General features: G+C 36.5%; 1 protein-coding gene across 4 annotated transcripts in view; it reads right to left on the minus strand.

The window, feature by feature from the left end:
* Positions 1 to 23,336, minus strand: part of COL19A1 (collagen type XIX alpha 1 chain) — a 186,942-nt gene that overhangs the window by 152,636 nt on the left and 10,970 nt on the right. For 3 of the 4 annotated variants that reach the window (XM_027713247.2, XM_039388955.1, XM_027713248.2), the window contains 3 exons: positions 22,308 to 22,382; positions 21,724 to 21,823; positions 116 to 239 (listed from right to left, as the gene is read on the minus strand). In XM_027713247.2, the coding sequence (XP_027569048.2) occupies positions 116 to 239; positions 21,724 to 21,823; positions 22,308 to 22,382 (299 nt within the window). Of the gene's footprint in view, positions 1 to 115; positions 240 to 21,723; positions 21,824 to 22,307; positions 22,383 to 23,336 lie in introns of those variants that run through there. The other variant, XM_039388957.1, reaches the window with a different exon arrangement.

The following is a 23,336-nucleotide window of genomic DNA, read 5'->3' on the forward strand; positions in this document are numbered from 1 at the left end:
GTTCCTTATAAACTGAAGTTAAATCCAGTAGTGAAACATCCACTATTAAATGTGTCATATTATATGAGGGGAAAAAAAGAAATTTATTGAAAAAAAAATAAAAAATGACTCTAACCTCAGGTGTGTCATACTGATTTAAAACTTGCCATATATACCAACGTTCTTTCTTGGTATTTCGCCGTACACGGAATGCAGCAACTAGAGAGTATTCTTCAGGAAGCCCATTTGGAAATACTTGCCTGCAAAAAGAGGGAGGAAAAAGATTTCTTGATATTCTTATACAAACAAGCAGTGCTTAAAAAGAATGAATAGAAATAATACTTGGTGAAAACAAGAAGTCAAACACTTGCTCACACTCATATAAATTCACGGGCCTCAGCAATCAGAAGTGCTTCTCCTCAAAGTACAATTCAGTCTATTTATAAGAGTAAATGACTGAATATTTTGTTCATTAATTTTTGTTCTAACATCTGTGATTAATATAAATAGGAGTCTTAAAAGAACTGCTGCAAAATGAATGCCACACATAAACATATTTTAAAATACTGGCTTTCCCAATTTATTTCTTGGGATATTTGAACAAGTTTTGTAGAGGATTTGTGCAATAATCCCCATCCTTGGAGACTTTCAAAACACAGCTGGACAGGGCTCATAATAACCTGATCTAGCTTTCTAGCTTTGAGCAGGGATTTGATCCAGTGACCTCCATGGGCAATGACTCGGACATCATGAGTATCAGAACAGCTGGACTTTAGCAAGCTCGAAAAAGAATAAGGAATGCATTTTAGACTGAATAACTTGCTGTTGTTTGATTTTGTTATTCCTTTCTTACCTAAGATACACCAATGTCTCAAAAAAAAATTGCCTGACCTATATCACAGAATGCACTGTAACACCACTTCTATAAACTATTTGAAAAGTTTGTATTTCTCAAAAAATGAAATTAGTGTTTACTTTGACTCTATAGACTTTGGTAACCATTAAACATACACTAATTCTGTACTAAATAAGTTAGGATGGTGCAATCAGCTTTTTCCATTTGAAGCTTCTGCATTTCAAATTATTTCTTTTCTAAGCAGAGGTGAGACAAATGAAAACGACAGATGCAAATTCTACACACTGGAGTAGCTTAAGTGTTCACATTGTCATTTGCTGAAAACTTCAGGATTGCCCAGCTAGCCATACTGCAAAAAGCATTCCCTGGAGCAGAGTTCAAGAAACCTGAGGACCCCATGCAGCAGAAAAATTTCTTCAAATTTGTTTCCCATGGTCACACAAAGTAAATGGCTTAGTTCTAAAAAACTGTAAATGGGCATATAATTACACAGTAATGTGCTATAAAGCTTTATTAAAAACAAAACAATAACAAAGGCAGGGGGAAAGAAAGAGCACAGCATTACAGCCAACAAGACAATAACCCCACAACCCTCCTGAAAATTGTTGTACTTAACTTAGGATCTTAGGAAAAATGCCTCCTGTGCAGAGAAGCCTGCTCTAAATCCTGCTAAAGAGCTTCTTTATGGACTAACACCTATTTAAGTCGCTTACGTGGGAATCACACTTCTTCGGCTTATTTCCCACAGCTGATTCCTTTTTTATCCCAGGATCAAATTGGCTGCTCTCCCACATTGTTAGTAGACCCATATGATGTTGTACAGCTATAGATGTTTGAACGTCAAAAGGCAAGGCAAAAGTGAATAGGCTTGGCAAGACTTAGATCTTTATTTTGTACTATGTATTTTAAATATAGCATAAAGAATATGTTCTATGATTTATAAAAAAATACCTTCAGTAATACATGAATGTGTCTGCAGAACAATAAACTATCTGGATGTGGGATCAGCCCTATGATTTATTGCACCCCAGGCAAGCTAAGGTGATGGTATCTCAGGTTTACAGCTGTAAACCAGACAGGACATCTGACAGCAGGAGCATCTGATTAGCTTTCAAAAAATCTGTTAACTTTCCCAGCTAAGTTCCATATTGGGAGACACAGGGGAGTTCACATTAATAGGCAAAGGACAGACAATTGTGGAAGAGAAATGATAAGAAGTCTTCAAATGAAAGGAGAGGAAACCATGATTAGTATGATAAATCTAGAAAACAAATGGAAGTAGTTTTTGGACATAGTAGCACTCTTTTCTACACACACACACACACACACAACCCCACCCCCACCACTTCATTGCTTTTTACTGTAAGCCTTTCTAACACTTTCAGAGCCATCTAGATGTATGACTATTAAGTCTTCTGAATGTGTTTGTTTCAGAATTTTTTCAAATAAGTTTGATTGTGTGAGTACACATGGTATAAAATTACTTTCCTTAACTGTTTATCAAATCATTCAGGAAACAAAATGTTAAGATATGGGCCAGCATTATGAAAAAGGGGAGGAGTTCACTCTAACTTCTCTTAGCTTTGAACTGACAAAGAAAACCATATTGGGAGTAATGAGAAAAGCACACGAGATCAAATTAATTCCTAATGGCATTACACTGATTTCAGTGAAGTCAACAAAGGAGGGAAAATTTCAGTAGAATTGGACCAAGGATAAATTCAGTTAGATTCACAAGGTAACTTAGGTAGGAAAGTATCTCTGAAGGCCAATGGATCTAACCCTCTGCTCAAAGCAGGGCCAACCTGAAAATTATATCCAACTACTGTAAGTCCTGTCCAGCTGAGTTTTGGAAATCTCAAGAATGGAGAGTATTCCACAATGCCTTGGAAAACCTTTACCAGTGTCTGGTCAACAAGCAGCACAAATTTGATATACAAGTGCTGTATACCAGAAACATAATAGAAACAGCATTTTTATTTTGAGAAGAGTTATCATTGTTACCTATATGAACATTCCTTGGTTACCAAAAAGTCATTAAAAGATGCTTTAAAGTATACACTTAACTTTCAACCCTTCCAGGCAGATGGTGAGCATGAAAAGGGACAAAATGATGGGATGAAATATTCAGAAAACTAGCACACTATCTACTACCATACACAATTTCCCCTATGCTCCTGCTCCCTGAATGGCTTAAAGTGAGTGTAATAGAATAAAAAAGCATGCATCAAGCATTGAAGTGACTTGGGTACAGATGATTAGTAAGATACTTTAGTGATATTTAAGTATTACTGCCATGGTATCTTCTACTCTGTAAAGCTAATTTAAAAGTTCCTCAAAGATAGGCAAAGTATGTCCGTGTTTTAAACAACAGGTATACAATGACATCTGATGGGAAAAAGAAATGAACGGGAACAGAAACATGAACATAAAACCTCATATTGCAACATGAGAAAAGTCAAGCCAAAAGTTTACAGAATACTGAATTTGAAATTCAGTATTCAATTGCCACCGGCTGCCACATGAGAGGACCTCCAAAGAGGAGATACAAGGACTCTCTGAAACAACATCTCAGCCTTGGCCATATTGATCATCATAACTGGTCTACTCTGGCCTCCAATCGGGAGGCCTGGAGACACACCATCTATAATGCTGCTGATGCCTTTGAGAAAGCACACAGGATCACCCTTGAGAAGAAAAGACAACGCAGAAAGAATTGTGCCTTGCAGAATTTACCACCTAAGGAGTCTTTCTGCTGTGCCTTTTGCAATCGGACATGCCTGTCTCATATTGGCCTTTTTAGTCACCAACGCGCTTGTGACAAACGTGGGTAGAGCCCTTTCCTGAATCTTTGTTTGCGAAGCCTGGCCATGATGACTGAATCTGAAATTCAGAAGACCTTTGAATGTTTAGTATACTGTTTCACCTGATCACATCTACCAACATTTAAAACTTCAGAAAACTAATGAGATGTCATGTACAGGATGAAAACAATAAAAAAACAGCAGTAAGTGTTAATGAAAAATACAAAAGCAAGTTGGTCCACACGTCTACAGTTGAACAAATACTCCATCGACAAGTATTTACCCTTTCCACATGGCACAGGGAAAGAATAACAGGAAAAGAAGAGAGAAAAAGGGTGAAGGAAACCTATACCAAGCTCATTTTGAAGTCTACAGAGGTACACACAGCACAAACTGTGCTGTGAACACGAACTTCCGGTAGCACATCATGGTGTCTACACCAAAAGAAGTAAGAGAGATGACAGGTCTTAAGCAAGTTCTAATGTTACAGAAATGTGGGTAGCAACTAGTAAGTGTGCAAATTCATCCATAAAGACAAGAAGAAAGAATTTACAAATTAACACAGAAAAGCAGATGCCCAGGATATCCTGGGTATCTGATCCCTCCACTAGATGCCTCTTTGGACTTTTTTGGACAACAGTATCTGAACCAAATTATATAATCAGACTGGGGAGCAAAAACACAGCTCTGAGATTTTTGTGAAAAGGAAATACCCTTTTCAGTGGTACAATAGTCAAGTTCTCTCATTCTTGTTAAATTTCCTCAGATTAGGACAATCCAAATCAGACAGCATTCCCAGATGACTGCTCAAACAAAACTTTAAGGTTATTAAAAATATTCTCTCTTCCTCTTCTGCACTCAAAACACTCATGACTACTGTGGCTTGTGTCGGCTTCAATGCTGTCCAAGCTTACTATGTGTGATTTAAGCACAGTCTATGGCTTAGGCACCTCCAGGGACATGGACAACGTTCAGGCACCTCTACACACATCTTGAAGTCACAATGAAACCTGAGTGGGAGTTACATGCCTGTCTGCTTAAGCCATGGTGCTTCTAGTCTTCCGCAGAATTTATGCCCAGATGCCGGAGGAAATTAGTTGCCCAAAATTATTCATTTTAGGTGCCACTAGGGGATAGATGGTGCTTGAGAGTGGGCAATTTGAATAATTCTCAGACTGAGGAGTCCAAAGTCTGACTAAATTATACTTTAGGTGGAATTTAAACAGTTTGATTTTTTCCCTCTGTCCATATTGTTACTAGTATATATAAAAAAAATTAAAGTTGATGAATGGAGCACTGTGCTCTCAAAGCAAAGCACACCCTTGGTGGAAACTGCTGAAAACAATAGCAGGAATTAAAGCACATAAACTGAATACAGAGATTTGAATTTACATCACCCTGGCCAGCTGGGTTGAGGTGTACTGTAAATTACGGAGGCTGCAGCTGGCAAATTGAGGACACTACTGATAACCAGCAGGAAGATTCCTAGCAATACAAGGTTTTAGATTTTACAAAGATATGTTAGAAATCCATACATTCAGGTATTTCTTAATGTTTCACTGGTTGAAACATGAGGCAGATGGAGCCAGAATGGTAATAAATACACACTGATGTTCCTGCAACAACAGTGTGTCACTCTATCAAAGCATATGTATACACATAATTGCAAAGTCTTTTGTGGCGTTCTCCTCTTTTTTACTGGATTAAATGTAGCCATAATTTTTCCTAAAAACAGGTGTACATTACAAGGTTACTAGAAGAGCAGTGACAGGAATTTTGCATGAACTTTACCATTATATTTGTGCACACTTTCCACTGTTTATAATGATCAAGTATAGAATAATTTTTGGCAAAATATTTGATTATTCGTTTGTTTCCTCAAAAGTTTGGAAAATTTCTGAAACGCAGATACCAGATGGAACTGCTAGTGCTACCATACTAAAAGAAGTAATTATGAATGAATTAACTATGTATTCACTGTGCTATAAACAGTTTTAGTTCTATCTTTGTAAAGCAGCATTGAGTTACCCATATCAAATTTAGTAAGGCAATCCTTTATTTACCTTTTGTTTTTATTTTTAAAAAAGGTACTAATGGGAAAGCAGCATCTATTTTTAAATCTTATGAACTCTAATTGTTCCATATCGAATGAGAATACACTACAGTATATGATAAACTTCCGTATTTACAAGTATCAATGAAGCCTCCAACTTGCTGTATGTCTTCCAAGAAGAGAAAGATGAGCCAACTTACATTTCCTGAGAGTGAAATGAGAGATGTTTAGAGTTTATGGCAAGATACATCTTTTCCAGCTGACATATACCATTACCTGGTATATGTCACTTGTAACATGACAATGCTACAATCATTTGGTGACCAGAGCTCAAGGAGTTAGTTTAAACAACTTTCCTATGTTGAGTAATAATTTCTTTAGTACTACATTGGTAGAGGCATTGACATGCTAACCTTTTCGTGTTTGCAAAGGAATTTAAACTCAGATCTATCACGAATAAAAAAGTAAAGCTCAGGTGACCAAATAAAAAAATCTCCACAGTATTCTCAATATTTCTACATTAAATTACTAGATTTTTGATTCTCAGTTTTTACCTAACTTGACTAGTACAACAGGAGAAGGGGAAATAACTAACTAGAACAATTTACCAATCTGTGGGCAGAAAGGGTTTTTTAAATTCTTTTCAAATAAAAGTTAAGAGCAGCTGTCTGTTCTGTCAGGATAAGAAATAATTTCCTTCCCATCCATCTTCCTCAAATCACGTTAAGATGCATTATACAGTTTCATGTTACATTAGGCCTCAAGTTGTTTTCATACGACACATTATATGATGCAACTCAAGGGAAACTATTCAGACAGCTTAAGAGTTATTAATTACTTAGGGAGAGCTCAACCCACTCATGAAATGTACTGCTGAAAGCAAAGCTGCAGATTATTTTAACATTGAGAAGAGGGATTTACTTAATATTTCATACACTTCGGCATGCCTCTGCTTTCATTTACTGAACAAGTATAGATTAGCTGAAGCTCACAATATACAGGTTGTTCATGAATTTTTGGGAGGTGAAAGTCAATGTTATTGCTATCAAAATTTTAAAGGGCATTTGTAAAAAGATTGGTTTGAAAGAGGAGTAGAAATACCAAAACTGTTATGCCGTGCAGAGTACCTTTACCCCAAGGTTTCCAGCAGTATTGTTTCCTTATTTAAAGGTATTAATAGTGAATTCCTGGTCCTAATGAAGTCAAAGGCCAGCCTTTCATTGCTGTTAAAGATGTCAGACTAACAAAACTGTCTGCTTTTCAAGTTTAGCCAATTTCTGTGCATTTTAACTTTTCTGGGGGGAAAAAAAAAAATCAGTTAATCAACATTAAGAATTTTGGAGTCTTATCTGGTGGAAGGCAGCTTTCAGTGCTTTTAATAAAGATACACATTTGCCTTGCTCAGTTTGGATATTTGTTTTATGAACCAAACAGGTCTCAGAACAATCAGTGAACTTTACTACCTGGAAAATAAAAACAGCCCCAGCAAAGACCAAAGGCTCCCAAAACCACAAATGTGTGATTTCAGCACAGAGTCGCTCACTCTTCATCTCTCTCTTTTAATAAGGAATGTATTTTAAAACATAAAATATGTCAAAATGGGTTCAGAAATTAGCAAGTGTACCACATTAGAAAGTACTGTATTCAAACAGCATGTTTCCCCTTCCAAAACATGTAGTATGAATGTTGCACAGTAAATTAATCATCTTTCCACACAGAGGCACATGGGGTGGCAAAGACTGACAGCCACACCACCAGAGAACGTTTTGAAGGAAGACTAGTCAGGGACGAGGAGGGTCAGAGACTTACTACTTCAGCAAGCTAAAACTTTACTCAAAGTAATCTCATACTCCAAATGATCTTTTTCCATACCTGCACTGGTATACATTTATGAAAACATAAAGAAACAGAGGGTATACAAACAACAGATATAGTAGAGTAAGCTGCCTTTTTATGTACAAAGCTAGTAAAGGAAATGTATAAGATACTAGAAAGATTTGGGTGGTCTCTGCAGTGTAGAGGCATTGAGATGTTCCTTCAGACGCTTTGGAGCTCAACATCTAATGCCTGGTTACCTGTCATTCAGAAAGACTGAAGTCAATCTGAGTGACTCACTCAGGCCTTACGCTGAACACAAGTCTTGCAATAAGGCTGTTTCTTTTCCTCAGGAGGTGACCAGGGAACAAACAAGTTGAGAGACAGGGAACACATAAGAAAAAGGTGGAACTCTAGTTCTTTCACAAAGGAGAAAAACATTTCCTCTTCATCTGCTTTCTCCGAATCATGCAATTGCACAACACTTTAGGGTGTCCCTCTGCCTCATGCTGCTCAAACCAGATTGGTTTTCCATGTGTTGGTATTACTTACTGACTGAGAATCATGCAAAGATTTTCTAATGCTACTGGAACAAAGTGACCAAAAACAGCTTCTGTTGCCCCAGTCTGCTTCTTCTAATGCATATTTTCAGTAACTGTGGCAGTCAGGTAATACCTCTGTAGCAGACACTGATGGATCAGTAATTGATACCTTCAATTCCATCTGCCCCTCCTCACATGGACATACGATAAGAAACCACTTTCAGTCTACTGTTTTTAGAGTTCTGTAAATACAGGGATGTTTCTCATAAAATGTGCTCTTTAACTGAGCATTTCTCCACATTCCATGGATGCTAAATCTGCTCATGCATCAAAATTTAAAAATGCCAGTTAGCAGTATCTCCTTCCAGTACCAGCATCCATCTACACTGAAAATATAAAAATAACTCAAAAGAAAACCATCTCTCTTGAACTCCAGCATCTCCTGCTGGGAATCATGCCCTTCATAGATATATACCTCATTCTACTTTCCGTTCTGTACTGACATGTAGAACTTCAGACGAATGGGCACGTCCCCCATTCCCATTTTTCTAACAGGTTTCTACTTCCGTGATTCACTGTAGGGACTGAAACTGGCCTGTACACGTCTTATTGCCCAGCATGAACACCCCAGGCTTACTCAGAACCACACTAGTAAATTGATTGCCTCTATAAAGAAACTTACTCAGAGTCTGTCACATTCCTCACAAGCAATCCACCAAAAAAACCCAAAAAACAAAACAAAACTTTGGTGGGTTTGCGATTCTCTCCTAAGACACAGCTTTTGTTCAAAATTTAAAACTAAGATGTGCCTAAAAGAATGGCAGAGATTTAAGTTTTCTTCAGCTCATTCAAGAATTGCGTCAAGCTTTTTGGTCTTGAGAGATTATGTAAAAATGCCCCTTTGCTGTCCTAAACATCGGAAAATCCAATTGTGGTACTTTTTCATAAATTGCAACCATCAAGAGGATGTGAACTTAAGTACTTCTAAAGGAACTTTAGGTGTTTCTTTTGACATCTACCCATGCTTTTATTTAGATATTTTATGAGCTGTTTTGTAACTCATGTGGTCCTTCTAGCTATCTCCCAGAAATCGAACAAAGACAACAGGTCTAGTTAGTATAGTCTGTTATTTGACAGACTCTGAAGTCAATGAGATATTAAGTTCTCATGCTAAACATGATTATCTACAGTGGAATGAAATTATTAGGCTGATCAAGAAACCTTCTGAAGATGTTAATGAAAAAAATAATCAGCGTAACCTCTGACAGTCAACTGGCACTGAAAATTGCTCTGTACACACTTTTACATGCTTCCTACCCTGAAGCAAGACCTAGGGTACAGTATTAATTATTTGTATATCTCAGTGGTTTCTGTTGTCTGGAAAAGCAAAGAAAATGCCATGATCATTCAGTCAGAAGACAGACAGAAAATGCACTTCATGCTTTGGAAAGGAAGGAGGTCATCAAGAAATACTTGGTCTATATATCCATATAATCTTCCGTAGAGGAGGAAGAAATCTAAGCATCCATTTCTGCTCTGACATTTGCACAGGTACCTAGAGATGCCAGCCGATTCCAGAAACAGAACAGTCTTTTTAGTTTGGTACACAGGAGGGTTAGTCAGCTCCAGCAGAGCTGCATGCTGAGAGACTCGCACCCTCCTACTTCTCATGCTGGTGTTTTGAGAGCTACCTTGTGTATTTCTGCATGACATCATGCTACCCAACCTAAAAACCTTGTTTCCATAGAACACTCAATTTCTTCCTGTTTAGTCTCCCCTCATCCCCATTCCAAACTTTTGGTAGCTTTTTACACTGAATCAATGGAACAAGTACCAGCAAAGCGATTACACTTAGAACAGGCTCTCCCTTTCCTTCCTGGGTTCATTTTGCCAGGCCCTAGACAAGCCCAGCTGATGGTAAAAGGCAAAGTATCTCACAGGCCAGCATGTCTCATGAAAATGCTGAGCACTCCCAGTGAACATAATAGCGTGGCTGGCAGTGGAAAGGGAGAACTAGGACTGCTGTATGGAGTGACGCTGAACCAAACCACGGGATGTTTTTTTTCCTAACCTCAAATAATTGCCTGGATAACTAGCCCTCTCCTCTTCAGCACACAGGACTGCCTATAAATAAACTCATTCCAGGCTAAAGTCACAAGCAGGTCATGCTAAGATGTGCTCAAGTAAGAAGGCACACACAAGACCTAAGGCACTACAGCCTACAAGACTGTTGTAGATGGATAGATCAACTCATCTTGGTTCCAGTTATGTCCCCAAAAAAAGAAGGTGTAAGTGGTGAATATTAAGTTACCAACAGAAGAGACCAGAGTAGGAAAGAAGGTTAATGACACCAGATACCAGGGTCTGACCTGAAACAAGTAGCTCTGTCAGCTGCAAGAGTGAAGCTAGAGAGAGAACATGCTTTTGCTTTAACACCCCCTACACACAGCATGACTAGTCTATGAATATTTAAGCCTGGTGTTCTGCTTACAATTAGAAGGATAATTAGATAAATAATGTGCTCCTTTACAGTTTGTAAAAACTGTTCACATTCACAGATTTTAAGTGAATGAATATGGAAAATGAAAGATCAAAAAACTAATTTGCATCACATTGGAAGACTTAATAACATCTTCAGAAACGGGAAATGATCACTTTTCTGAAGTCTTGGAGTTAGAAATGAATTGTCTAATTAAAGTCAAGTTAAAAAAAAAGATACATACAGCTTAGCCTTCGACTCTCACAGTTTCTGTAATAATGAGATTTTTGGTAAGTTACAGATTAAATGAAGTTAAAAATAAATCAAGTTCAAAAATACCAACATTGCATTGCTATCTGCTGAGTCATAACTATATTTAACAGGATGGGCCAAAGACCTGTGACTTGCTAATAACCCTGTTACCATCAGACCCAGCTGGGAAATGTCCAGGTATCCCCCTTAAAGTGTTAGGAGAGAAATGAAAAAAAGCATGTTAAGAGAGTTAGGGTCTTGCATTAAAGCCAAGACAGAGGTGTTGAAAGGAGACTTCAAGCAGTGATAAGTCAGTGAACATTTTACTTAGATTTTTCCTAAGCTTCACATCAAAAGAACACCCCAACCCCAACCTGAAGGAACACTGAACATGACCGGGAGTCTTTCTCAGACTGGGGAAGCAGGCCTGATGCCTTATATCCAAACAAGGAAGCTAGGAATTCACAAATTTTCTTCAAAACACTGAAAACTCCACATTAGAAAAACTTTGCATTAAAACAATGCATCAGCTATAACTTAATTTGAGGTTAAATCATCTATGTAAATTCCACACAAAAGTAACACAACTAGAATGAATTATATTCTTTTTCAACAGTAAGGATGAGACTGAAACCTGTACTGTTGACAAAAGTTCTAAGAACATCATATTTCTTACTGCACGTCCAACTAGTAGATAAAATGTGGAAAAGTTATGACAGTAAAGAAAATACCACTATTATCACCAATATTTTGCATTACATAAAATTGTAACATATAAGCATGCAATGAGATGAGAAAAAAATACTTTGGAAGTTTTAAAAAGGAAATACTTAGTTCCCTCACCATTCTATGACAAAACCAGCATTTTGATGAATTCGCTCTTACCCTATAAATTATATGGTTGACAATGGAATTAAGACCCTACATCATGGAAACTATATTCTTAAGGAAGAAAATCTGTTAACAGTATAGTCTATAATAGAATCGTAGAGTCCCAGAATGGTTGAAGCTGGAAGGAACCTCTGGAGGTCATCTGATCCAATCCCTCTGCTCAGGCAGGACCATCTAGAGCCAGTTGGATAGGAGTACACATTTACTTGTGTATGAGAACAAACTCAATCCAACATGAGCTGTTTAAGACGATATGTTAATTCTGATTACAAAAATTAGGATGCTGTAAAAAATGTACTCTTAGGCACAATATGAGTTCATATGAGTAGTGCTAACTCATTTTTAAGGAGAAAAGAGAAGCAAGGCTGTGTTATAACTTTGATCTTTCAAGAACTCTTAATCAGTTAATGAGTCGTGACTTTCCTTTCCATGAAACCATATCAGCTATCTTGAATCACAAAGTGTTTTTTTAGTGCTCCTAACACTTTCACAATCTTAAGCTTATGTAATTTCCTGGTAGCATAGCATATCTGTCCCCACATACTAACAGTAATACAATTATTTATCACTTTCTAAATTTAAAGAAAGTCGTGTGGAAAGGAAAGTAACCTATCAAAATAAGAAATCTATTCAAAGTCTTTTTGAGTTAACACATATCTGACAGCATTTCCTTTTCAGACATTCAAGTCATCTCATACAGTTTCATTACTAAACTACTGCTACAACTCAGCTTTTATGTTTGGTCCTGTTGTAGCACATTTTCTTCCAGTGCCTCTGTCCATATGATTATTCTTGTGAGTTACTGTCTTTATCACATATTGTCCACAGTTCAGCAAGGAATATAATGTCATATGTTAAACATTCTCAATTCTCAGTGACTTAATTTCACAGGAGATATTGAAAAAAAAAAACCAACAAAAAAACCCCTCAAAAAAGCAAACAAAACAAACAAAAAAAACCCACAAAAAACAAACAAACAAAAAAAAAACCCCAAAGAACAACCCCCCAACCCAAAACAACAACAACAACAACAACAAAACAAACAACAAAAAAAAACCCAAACCAAAAAAACCGCAAACTACTGCAATAGAAGACTCAGTTCCCAAAACTCCTTGTTTCCAAATACCACCTTTATCTATAAAATGAATGAGCATTATCTACTCATTCTGTACAAGTTGCTGCTAAATATCAGTCCTCAGCAAGAGAGATAATTTAATGCTGCAATTGTATGTACTATACTACAAGGTAAGTGCATCCACCATGAAGGGTCCTGAGTGCAAGAATTGGAGCTAAAAGGGCACTTCTTCTCTCCAAGTCTTGGCAACCAGTTCCTGTTACTGTATATGCTCCTGGTGAATACTATTATGCTTTTTGTTTAGTTTCATAGATTAATTTAAACTGGTAGTCATCTAGAATTCTGAACCACTTGCTTAAGAGACAGATCCAATAAGAGGGGGAAAAAAGTGTGCATGGAGTTACAGCACCTTGATGACGCTGTCTGTATTGTTACTTCTCAGAAGTGGTCTAAAGCAAAATATGCATTCAAAAGTATTTGAGTAAATCAACATGTTCACCATACATTATGAGCATGCACATTTCTTACTAAACATTCACAGAATTATTAAGACTGGAAAAGACCTTTAAGATCATCAAGTCCAACCATCAACCTAGCACCGGCACCATGTTCACCAATAAAACACATCCTCAAGTGCCATATCCATAATTTTTTTCCAAACTTCCAGGGATAGTGATTCCACCACACCCTTGAGCAGTCTGTTCTAGTGCTTTACAAACATTTCAGTGAAAAAAATTTTCTAAGCAGAACCTCTCAGCAGAGTTCACAAAGAAAACTGAGTAAAAAAGGTAAATCGAAGTTCATCAAGGACTTAAACATTAACATTACTACTACAGGTGTATTAATAATTAGCTGTCTAATCCCCAAAATAAAAGATACATTCATTTTTACATGAACATTAAAAGCATAATGCCATATTAGGAACTATCAACAAGTTATTCGAGGCCTGTATTGTCATGCCCAATCCCAGAGTATTTTTAGGATTTATTATTTCAAAATAGAATTCTAAGATACTGCAACTAGTCACACTGACTAAATCCAAAAATAACATTATCTCTTGCACATGGTTCTGTTAATACACCAATAGCTGTACATCAAGACTTGTTTCTAGAGATTACAGATCATTCTACAAGCTGAAGTTTATTTCATCACTCCAAGTTTATAAATGAGTTTGTGGCATAAAAAATATTGACTTGAGACAGACAAGACTGCAATCAGCAAACTGTATACAGTTATGACTGAACTCAAGTTGATATACAGACCTCCAAGAGAAAAACCCATAGCATGGCCTGTACTGTTCCAGCAAAACTAAAGAAGTATTTTTAAAAATTTGTCACTTTATCACCGTTAAGTAAAAAATATTTCACAGCATGATGATAAAAACTGCAGAGTGACTCACATAGAAATGCTAGAGGCCAAAAATCTCTCAGACCCAACTGAAAATAAATGAAAATCAGTGTAATGAAGAAAAAACACCAGACAGTTTCACTGTGAGACAGATCATGAACTATTTTTAGACATAAAATATAAAAACTCAGAGGCAAGGTGGAGGAAGGGCACGATATCTCTATGACATGTTTAAACAACAAAGCTCCAGTATAAACACAGATGTATCAGCACAAACAATCTTTTTGTAGGTACAACTTCAGTTAAGAGGAGAAATGCCTGACAGCATAGCTAAAGCAAACTAGCTTTCACAGAGTGTTAAATCACAAAAGCCAGAAAAAGAAAGACATGATTTATTACAGGGTTGTTTGGGATTTTTTTCACAGTCTGCTGATAAATGACTTTTGAAGCACATGGTACCATTGCTTCAGCTAGAGAAATTATATGCATTTTATAAAGACACTTGAATTCTCTCAGCTCAATCAGCAAAACTGATAAATGATCTTTCAGTCTCTAACTTTATCCTGCCAGATAATAGGGCTACAGTCTATCCTCAGCTGCATGCATTATGCCCAGTACATATCATTGAATTCTAGTTGCATATTGTAATGGCCAGTCTTCGTGAGCGAAGATTTGGGAAAGGTCATTAACCTTTCCAGCCTGCGCAGTGGATTTTTTAGGTGAGACACAGCGTGCGCTGAACTGAGCCCACCCTTTAGTTGCATATATCATGGTTGTATATACCCATAGCTATTCTGGTTTTCCAAGCATCTTCAACTGTACTGATTTTGCAACTGTACTTTTGTTCTAAGACCATCAAACGCAGATCTCATATGGACTTATATCTGCGTCCTCCTTGTACTCACTTTTAAGAGACTTTTGCTTCAAAAAAAGTGGCCAAGATAAACCAAGACAACATTGCAAAGATTTTAGAAGTCAGCATGTTTGGCAGGGAGTAAGAGACATGTAAACTTTCCTGAAAGTTCCCCAAAGGCTAGAATTACTTAAGGCTCTCTTCAGTTGGTAAATTGAACAACCTATGGCAGAATTTGTGTCCAATTTTTTTCAAAGGTCATTGAGAAGTATCCAGGTAAATCGCTTCTGCTGAATCTAGAAATCTAATAACACAATAACTTTGTCTAGCAACTTCAATATCTATGACAGTATATGTTTTAGATTTTGTTATCTTATCCAATAAGAAAACTGAAAAATAGCTTTGGCATCCATATCAGATAAAAATAGAAAGGAATTCCCTACAGGAATATATAGCAGAAGTGAAATTGCTTAGATACTGCAGATGCCGTTGTTTTAATCAGAACACTGGAAATGTTTTCCACAGGGCAGGTTAAACCATTAAAAACTGAAGGTACAATTTCAGGGTTTGTTTAAGCTAAGGTCAGGCTGGTCCCAGCCCTGGCAGCGCTATCTTGCTCCTTATCAGCTGTGATTGCTGGAGATCACACAGCCACAGGGATCAGCCACCAGCCTCACTGACCACAGAGGCTGATGCTTATGTGGAGAAAGTGAGATGAGGCTGAGAGCTGGAGCCGAGTGCTGGGAAAGCGAGCTCCTAATTTTATTTTCTTCCAAATAATAATTCAGACTGGACAGACTTTTCCCTTAAAACAAAGGCAGAACGACAAAAATAACAATGAAATACATGTTTTCCAAATTAAGGAAAGTTCTTTATGTAAGAAAAGTAAACTGTCTTTACTATTTTTTCTTTTGGTGCTTCTGTGATTTGCTTAATGCTGCCTTAAGTTTCATCTTGAACTATGAGGCACATGGGTATCCACAGAAACGCTGCTGGTCTCCTCCACACTCTTGTTGTGTACAAGTGTCCTTAAAATACACATCTCCCAAAAGCCCCTTCCCTTTATTTGCAAGCGCTTTACAACAAGAACATCATCACTGGGGAAAAAAGGAAAAGAAACAATCTGCTTCATCCAACACTGTCTTACCAATTCAACTGGTACAACACTGCCCCACTAAGCACTGCACTGTTGGGGGAACACACTACAGATCAAAGAATTCCAATTTGTTACAGTCAGTGGCATAATTAAAATAGATTTTCTAACTCTCTGTTCCTTCACAGCCTGCTTTTAATGTAAATACCAGACTTTTTTGCACACGTACTCTTCCCCTCTGCCACCTGTCTGTCTTTACCTTTGCTTTCCCAATTATTTCTGTGCAGTAAATTGCATATTAAATTATAGGATGATTCAAGCTCAATATAGAAACTATAATCCATTAATACCTTCATTTTGAATCTTACGAAAAGAACTTAGCATATTCCTTTTGAAATTATGAGGTAGAAATAAGCCCAAATATGCACAAAAACATTCACATGTGTTTATTCTTTAAAAGAAGCATTGTTCTGCCATTTTTTATGGTAAGAGGCCACAGTTTTCTCCTTAGTTATGAAATTAAATAATTGGTATTTAAATGGTAGGTACAGCACCAATTTGCTCTTTCAATAGTAATCACTGTATTTTCCTTCTTTTCAATTTATAAAATACAGTAAGTTTTCAAGTTTCTGGAAATAAACACAAAGTACACTATTTCAGTACCTTTCAAAAAGAATTGGGAAAAAAAGACTAAATCACTACAGCTTCTGATCCACTGATGTGAAAGACCTGAAAACACCATCAAGATTTTTTACTACATTCAGGCTCCCACACTCAGGAAGTAAATTCCAAAAACAAGGCCCTTTTCTTGAAAATACCCTGCAACCAAAATACCAGACATTTCAGTCTTGGCAGTGTTGGCTCCCACTGCTCAAAAGATCTTAAATAAATACATGATACAGTAAAGGAAAGGTGGTTTCTTACATAACCATCTAATATTTTAACAGAGCAAAGGCTAGCAAGACTTTGTGTAAGCACAGATAAAAGCTGGTTTGAATAATTTCAACTACTGCCTCCAAATAGGGGTAACAACCTATTGCCATGTTCGGCCAATGTTTTAAAAGTTTTTGATGAAATCTTTTGGAAACTGGTGATTTTCACATCTATCTATTCTATACTATATTTAAGAAAAATATATCTTAAAAAATATTTTTCAAGAAGACTGTTAAACCTGACTCTGCTGCCCAAAACACATGCCATGGGCAAAATTAATAAAAAATTGTGCCCATGAGGACCTTCACTGACAGCTGAAGTCATATGAAAGGAACTTGGTTTTTTAGTTTGGTGAAGAGGGAGGTCTCAGCAGATACAGCCAGAGAACATACAGCAAAGTAAATAGTTGCAAAGCCACCTAGAGATAGGTGCCTTTGGGAAAGCATACTGCTAGTCATGAAAGGCTTCTAACAGTGAGCACAGAAACTGCCTCACTTCATGCCAGCTGTGCTTTACAAAATGAAATTCCCTCCACATTTTTTTGCGATTAAAGAGGTTAGCACTAAAAATGAACAGAAACCCCCACATAAATATTCTTTCATCATGAATTTCTGTTCTTAGCAGAAAGAATCCTCCAGCCTGGAATTTACTGAGACAAGTGGGAACACTATTTCTGCCTCCAGTAACTAGACATCACAAAGAGGTGAAACACTTTCCCTGAAATATGGGCCAGACCACAGCTCTTCTGGCAGCAGTGAGTGACAACATTGCTAGTGGAGCTCAGTAGTCCAAATACAGTCAAAATCCAAGCTCTTTTGTAGTATCTTAGAATAAAAGGGAAGAATTCCTAAAAGAGTCGTGAGAGTGATCCCAAGTGCTGTAACTCAGATCATTTAACAGTCAGCTATGATAATCTCCTCAGTAAATTTATATGGTTTGTCAAGCCAAACAAACTACAAAATAAGAAAGCTGTGACAGTGCCATGCAGATTTGCTAATCATTAACATCCATTTCCAAAACTTCAGAACCTCAGATGAAATCAACTTATTATCTCCTTTATTGGCGCTTTCAGAAGAGGAAAAAACTGGCCCACCAGCAACCCAGAAAAGTGAGAATGAGGAACAGCTGACATCTCATGCATCTCCAGGGAAAGACAGTGAAATTAATTCTTCATAGTGCTATCTACTCTAAGGCAAGTGAATAACAAAGATGAGCCTAAAAGGCTTCATGTCCAGAAGTACTGAATACTGCTGGTAGACCTAATGGAGCTGCTATCAGCACAGAGCCCTGTGCTGCTTTTGTCAGAAAAATCTATACCACACTGGAATATACTACATAGACAGTACATGTTAAACTGTGGAGAAAAAAATATGACTCTACAATTTATTTGTTGAAATAAAAGTAAAACATTATACAATTATGATTATTCTATGATTCTATGGTGTGATTATGACTATATAATTAGACTGTCTGCATAACAGTATTTTCCTGTGAATTTCTTTATGATTCAAAGGCTCAGTTACACTACTTTCCTCAGGGAGAACTTCTATTAAAGTTCACGTAAGCACTGCAATAATTAAGTCACAGTATTTTACTTTTAAAATCACACTTTAATCCAGAAAATATTACTGGAATTACATTCATATTTAACAGTAAATTACATGGAACATAATAAAAGCTATCCATCTCCTATCACAAAACAAAATATGTACAGAACTCTATCACAGAAAGAGACAAAGACCTATAACTAAAATCCAGCATAAATAAATGTAATCAATTTCCCAAGCTGACAGAGCATTGTAAATTATTTACAACATATAAATAGGTGCAACACTATTCCAGGTCCATTGAAAAAAAACCAAAATGGCATCACAGAAGAAAAATGGCACAGCATAGCTTTCTATTACCCACACTACGACTGAACGAATGAAATGCAAGAGGAGATGTGCCAAGTTACTTGATACTTGCTAGTCAGCTTAATCAGATACTCTCAATTTCCTGCAGGATGGATAACAAACACTGTTCTGCTTCTTACTGCTCACCACGTCTACTAAAATATTTTCTGAGGGAGAACGATCCCGAAAACTTGTGTGCGTCTAATAACACGCGATGTCTGGAACCACAGTGTAATCGCAACAACAGAAAGTCATTATATATTTAACAAACTGCATTAATTGGGAATAGAATTTACTTTTAATTACATGCAGTTCCGTGAAGAAAGGTTAAAAAAGCATGAGCGAGACTATTGCCATGAAGTGTTAGGATTTAATGGAAATTTTTCAGTGCTTGAATGTTATTGAAAATACTTTGAACCCTTCTATTGTTCAGGAAGATATATGTAAGAGGCACTACTTAATTCGACAACAAGGGGACTGAAAATCTTATCTTGTACCTTATTCTCATCAATAACGAGATATTAATTTTCAGCCTAACTATATTTATACATTAGCATGGATATGCTTATTTTATTAATAATCATCTCAGTTGCCTCATCCACCTAAACTTTTTATCCATTAGATATGCATATTTTTAGGGGAAACGGGAAAGATTTTCCCTTTAGCTTTTCCTTAATGAGGACACATGGAAGACAACAACAGGGACGGAGAGGAACAGGAGAACTGAGACAAGTAAAGCCAAACCACCTGCCATCCAGGTTCACCCTTCACCGAAATTCTTTAGCCTCTGCCCGTTACACTGACAATGAAGAAAAACTAGCAATTTTTGACTCCTTTCTAAAAGCTGATAAAATACAGGAAAGAGATAAAGAGAAGAGATAAAACACATGAAGAAAGAACTTAGATTTCTCTCCTCTTCCATAAAGTTTTAAAAAAAAAAATTTAAAAAAAATTGCAACTTTCTCAAGTATTAAGTTAATACTTAGCAAAGTATTAACTTCCCTAAGAGTTAACATTCGTAAAGTCACAGCTATCAGCCATGGTGTGAATTCCCCATTTTCATTACGTTCACTAATACACTGCTTTTAAAAGAGGAAAAGAAAAACACAGACATTAGTATTCAGGCCTACTAATAGAAGCTGGGAAAAAAAATCTTACATTTTTTTATCCTCAACATCACCTCTCAGACTACTTCCAAAAACACTTAGACATTCTTAGAAATCAATACTTCAAATCATTACTTTTACCTCAAAGTAATATGAATTTTAAATAATCCACCCTTTTGTAATTTATAGCTCCTGTCTGCTCCATTTTTGCCACTGATTTGCTTACTGTTTCAAAATAAAGTCAGCTTGCAACATGCATTTCTTAGCACTACTTAGCTTCTAATTCATAAAGGAAAACTGCTCCACAGTTTTTGTTATTGTCTTGATTTTCTACTCTTATGTACTCTCATGTTTCCCTCAAAATCTCACTTATTTAAAAAAAAATCTGTAAAAATCTGAAAAATTAAGAATGGGTTTTCAAAAGAAATTTTTCTTACTAACAAACTTACATTTTCAGTAAAGATTTTATGGGTGGTACCTAATTTCTCCTGCTCCTCTTCTAAAGGCAATATGGATAATATTGGCAAGGTCCTAATAAAAGAAGAGCACTCCCTATGTCAAGGAATTTTATCTAGTAATTTTTTCTTTAATAGCTAATGTCCATGGTATTTAAAAAAGACCATGATTAGTTTAACTTTGCAAAACTACAAAAGCATAACCATTTAGCACTTACAGTACCTAGTAAGTCAGAAAAACTCGGAATCTATCTAGCAATTTAGGATATTTAGCTTCTCTTTCTTTCATCATGCTCCTCTCCCAAAGATCATTTTGTTTTGTGTCTGGGTGCCTCCAATTACTCTCTTCCTCCTCCTTCCTGGCCTCATGCTACCCACAGTCCATCTTTGCCATGCCCAGGATCCAAGCAAAGGGGAAACCCGAGAGCCAGGTGTATTTTTTAACTAGGCAAGCTGGAGCCAGACCTCTTGCAACAGAAAATACCCAACCTGAAGACATGGGAATACAGTTGCTTCCCTCATCATCACAGGAACACGCTGTACAGAAACCACAGTCCCATGACTCAGAGCACAACACAACCAAGAAGCTCTGAGATGAGCTCCACTGAGTACAGGGAACCTGAAACTGCATTCCTAACTGCTTCTTGGCATTTCCTTGTCCATGAGCAAACTTAAATCCATTCAGTCCCATTATGCCTTACTCTCTTTCACCTTCCTTTTGATTTTTTATGCAGTCTCTGCCTTTCATCCCACCCTATGTCAGAATAGGATATTGCCTACTTTCTCCTCTACAATGAATACCCACCATCCTGTTGCTGCTCAAAAGCAATATGTCAATTCCAGGAAAAAAAAAATAACATTCAAAGAAATGGTGACACTGTCTTTTTAATCCTGCCAGCAGTAATGAGAGAGGACAGCCAACTTCACTGAGGGAAGATTAGCATAATACTTCTTGTCATACCATGACAGTTATTTGTTTCCTTTGTTTTATAAATATTTATGTATTAACAACAGAGTTTTCAGTATCAAAATCATGATTTGAGAAAGTGATATTCACAATTAACTTACTACCTAGATACTTCCAGATTCCAAAAGAAAAACACACCAAAATCAAAATGCTTCCCACAGAAAAAAAAAACCTGTTACAGATCAAAATGACTGAAAACAAGATGTACTGCTTTCTGTTGTGTCCTTTGAATACACTGCTAAGTTATTCAGTTAATTAGTTAATTCAGGTAATTAGTAGCATTGGGTCTGAACTCTATCACTAAGGATTAAAGTAGTATCTTACTTACCTTGTATCTCTAATGAGAGGTGCACTTCCCAGTTTAAAACAGATCTTTTCCCCTCCACAAGGTGTTTGCCTCAAAGAAAAGCTTTCTGCCAGATCAAATCCTATAAAATATGACACAATATGATACAATTTAATGGGATTTAAAAACCAGAAGTAAATACTGACTCTTAGCATGCTTGGTGACTTTCTGGAATACAGACTGACAAGCTATTTCAAAAATCAATACTTGAAGACAGAAAAAAATTCAATATTCATTTTAACAAAACTATTCGTGCAAAATTCACTTGATAGATGACTTTGCTACCTGAGAAATGCATTTGTTATTTCCTTTTATCATCTGAACTGATAAGAATGCGGGATCATTGGGAAAAACTATGGAAATCAGTGTGGCTGCCGAACTTGAAGCAATACTTCCCAAGAACAACACACTCTGATTTTAATCCCACTTTCCTAACAACAGCAGCAGCTTTTGGAGCTTGGGGGTGGCATTCTGTCCTGTCTTTTCAATTTTAAAGCCAGTTTCAGTCAGACTATGATTACATCCACTACTAGCCAATTAATATAGACACTAGCTCAGTCATTTACCTGAAACACCACGACTGTCTCCGTTGATTTGTTTGAGATGACGGACAGCTGTTTTCATTAAAGGACACACAGCACCTGCAAGAGAACACAGTTTAAAACAGAACACATCATAAAATGCTATCAAACTAAAATTAATCGTAAAAAACTATCATGATAGTGATATTAATATTAACAGGAATGTTTCTTTTTGTTTCTTTAGGATATGAAAAGTAGCTATAAAACAAATTACAACATCTAAATAGGAGCAATGATATTTCAGATTCTATACTACACTTACAAGAATATGAGCAGATACAAGTTTTACCTCATTTTAATTCAGCTGCTTCTGGTTAAAGTTCATATGAACTATGCAACCAGAAGAAAAACACTAAACTGTTACCACACCGTTTCCATCTACAACACTCTATAAAGCAATAACATCTGCTCTAAGTTCCTTTTGAATTTCTGACTATATTGTTAGAAAATATTTTTCTCCTATTAATGAATATGAAAAAATAAAGCATAGATGCTTGACTACTATGAAAATAATCTATTGTTAATACAGGGAACAGTAGGTAATTTCAAAATGTGGATTAACAAGGCTATAATCATATCCTGTAACAAAAAATGCCAACAATACTTATATTTTAAAAAAAAATGGTTGAAAATTAAGTAGGGGAGTAAATCTGAACCAAAGTATTTTGGTAAACAAGTAGAATATTCTAAATTGTGGAACATGGTAAACTGAGGTTAAGTCTAATGGAACGCTTAGATTGAAAACTGTATTATTAATATACAATATCTTAGTTCTTTACTTTTTTTAACAGACACATAGGAATGCCCACTTTTAAGAAGCAAATACAGAAAAATGTCAGGTTTTGGTGCACAGGTAATAAATAGGGCTCGCTCTTTAACAAGTTTTGCAAAGAGCCCTGCTAAATCCTAATAAAACCAGCAAATGAACGATGACAAGTAATGATATTTGGCCTATGAGCTTATCAAGCACAGAGCTCTGTGAGCTAATGAAACTAAAAAGATGTCCAAGGTATA

The sequence above is a fragment of the Pipra filicauda genome, unplaced genomic scaffold (assembly GCF_003945595.2).
Source record: "Pipra filicauda isolate LSUMZ 115617 unplaced genomic scaffold, ASM394559v2 scaffold123_size2130275_pilon, whole genome shotgun sequence".
In the NCBI taxonomy this organism is placed as follows: Eukaryota; Metazoa; Chordata; class Aves; order Passeriformes; family Pipridae; genus Pipra; species Pipra filicauda.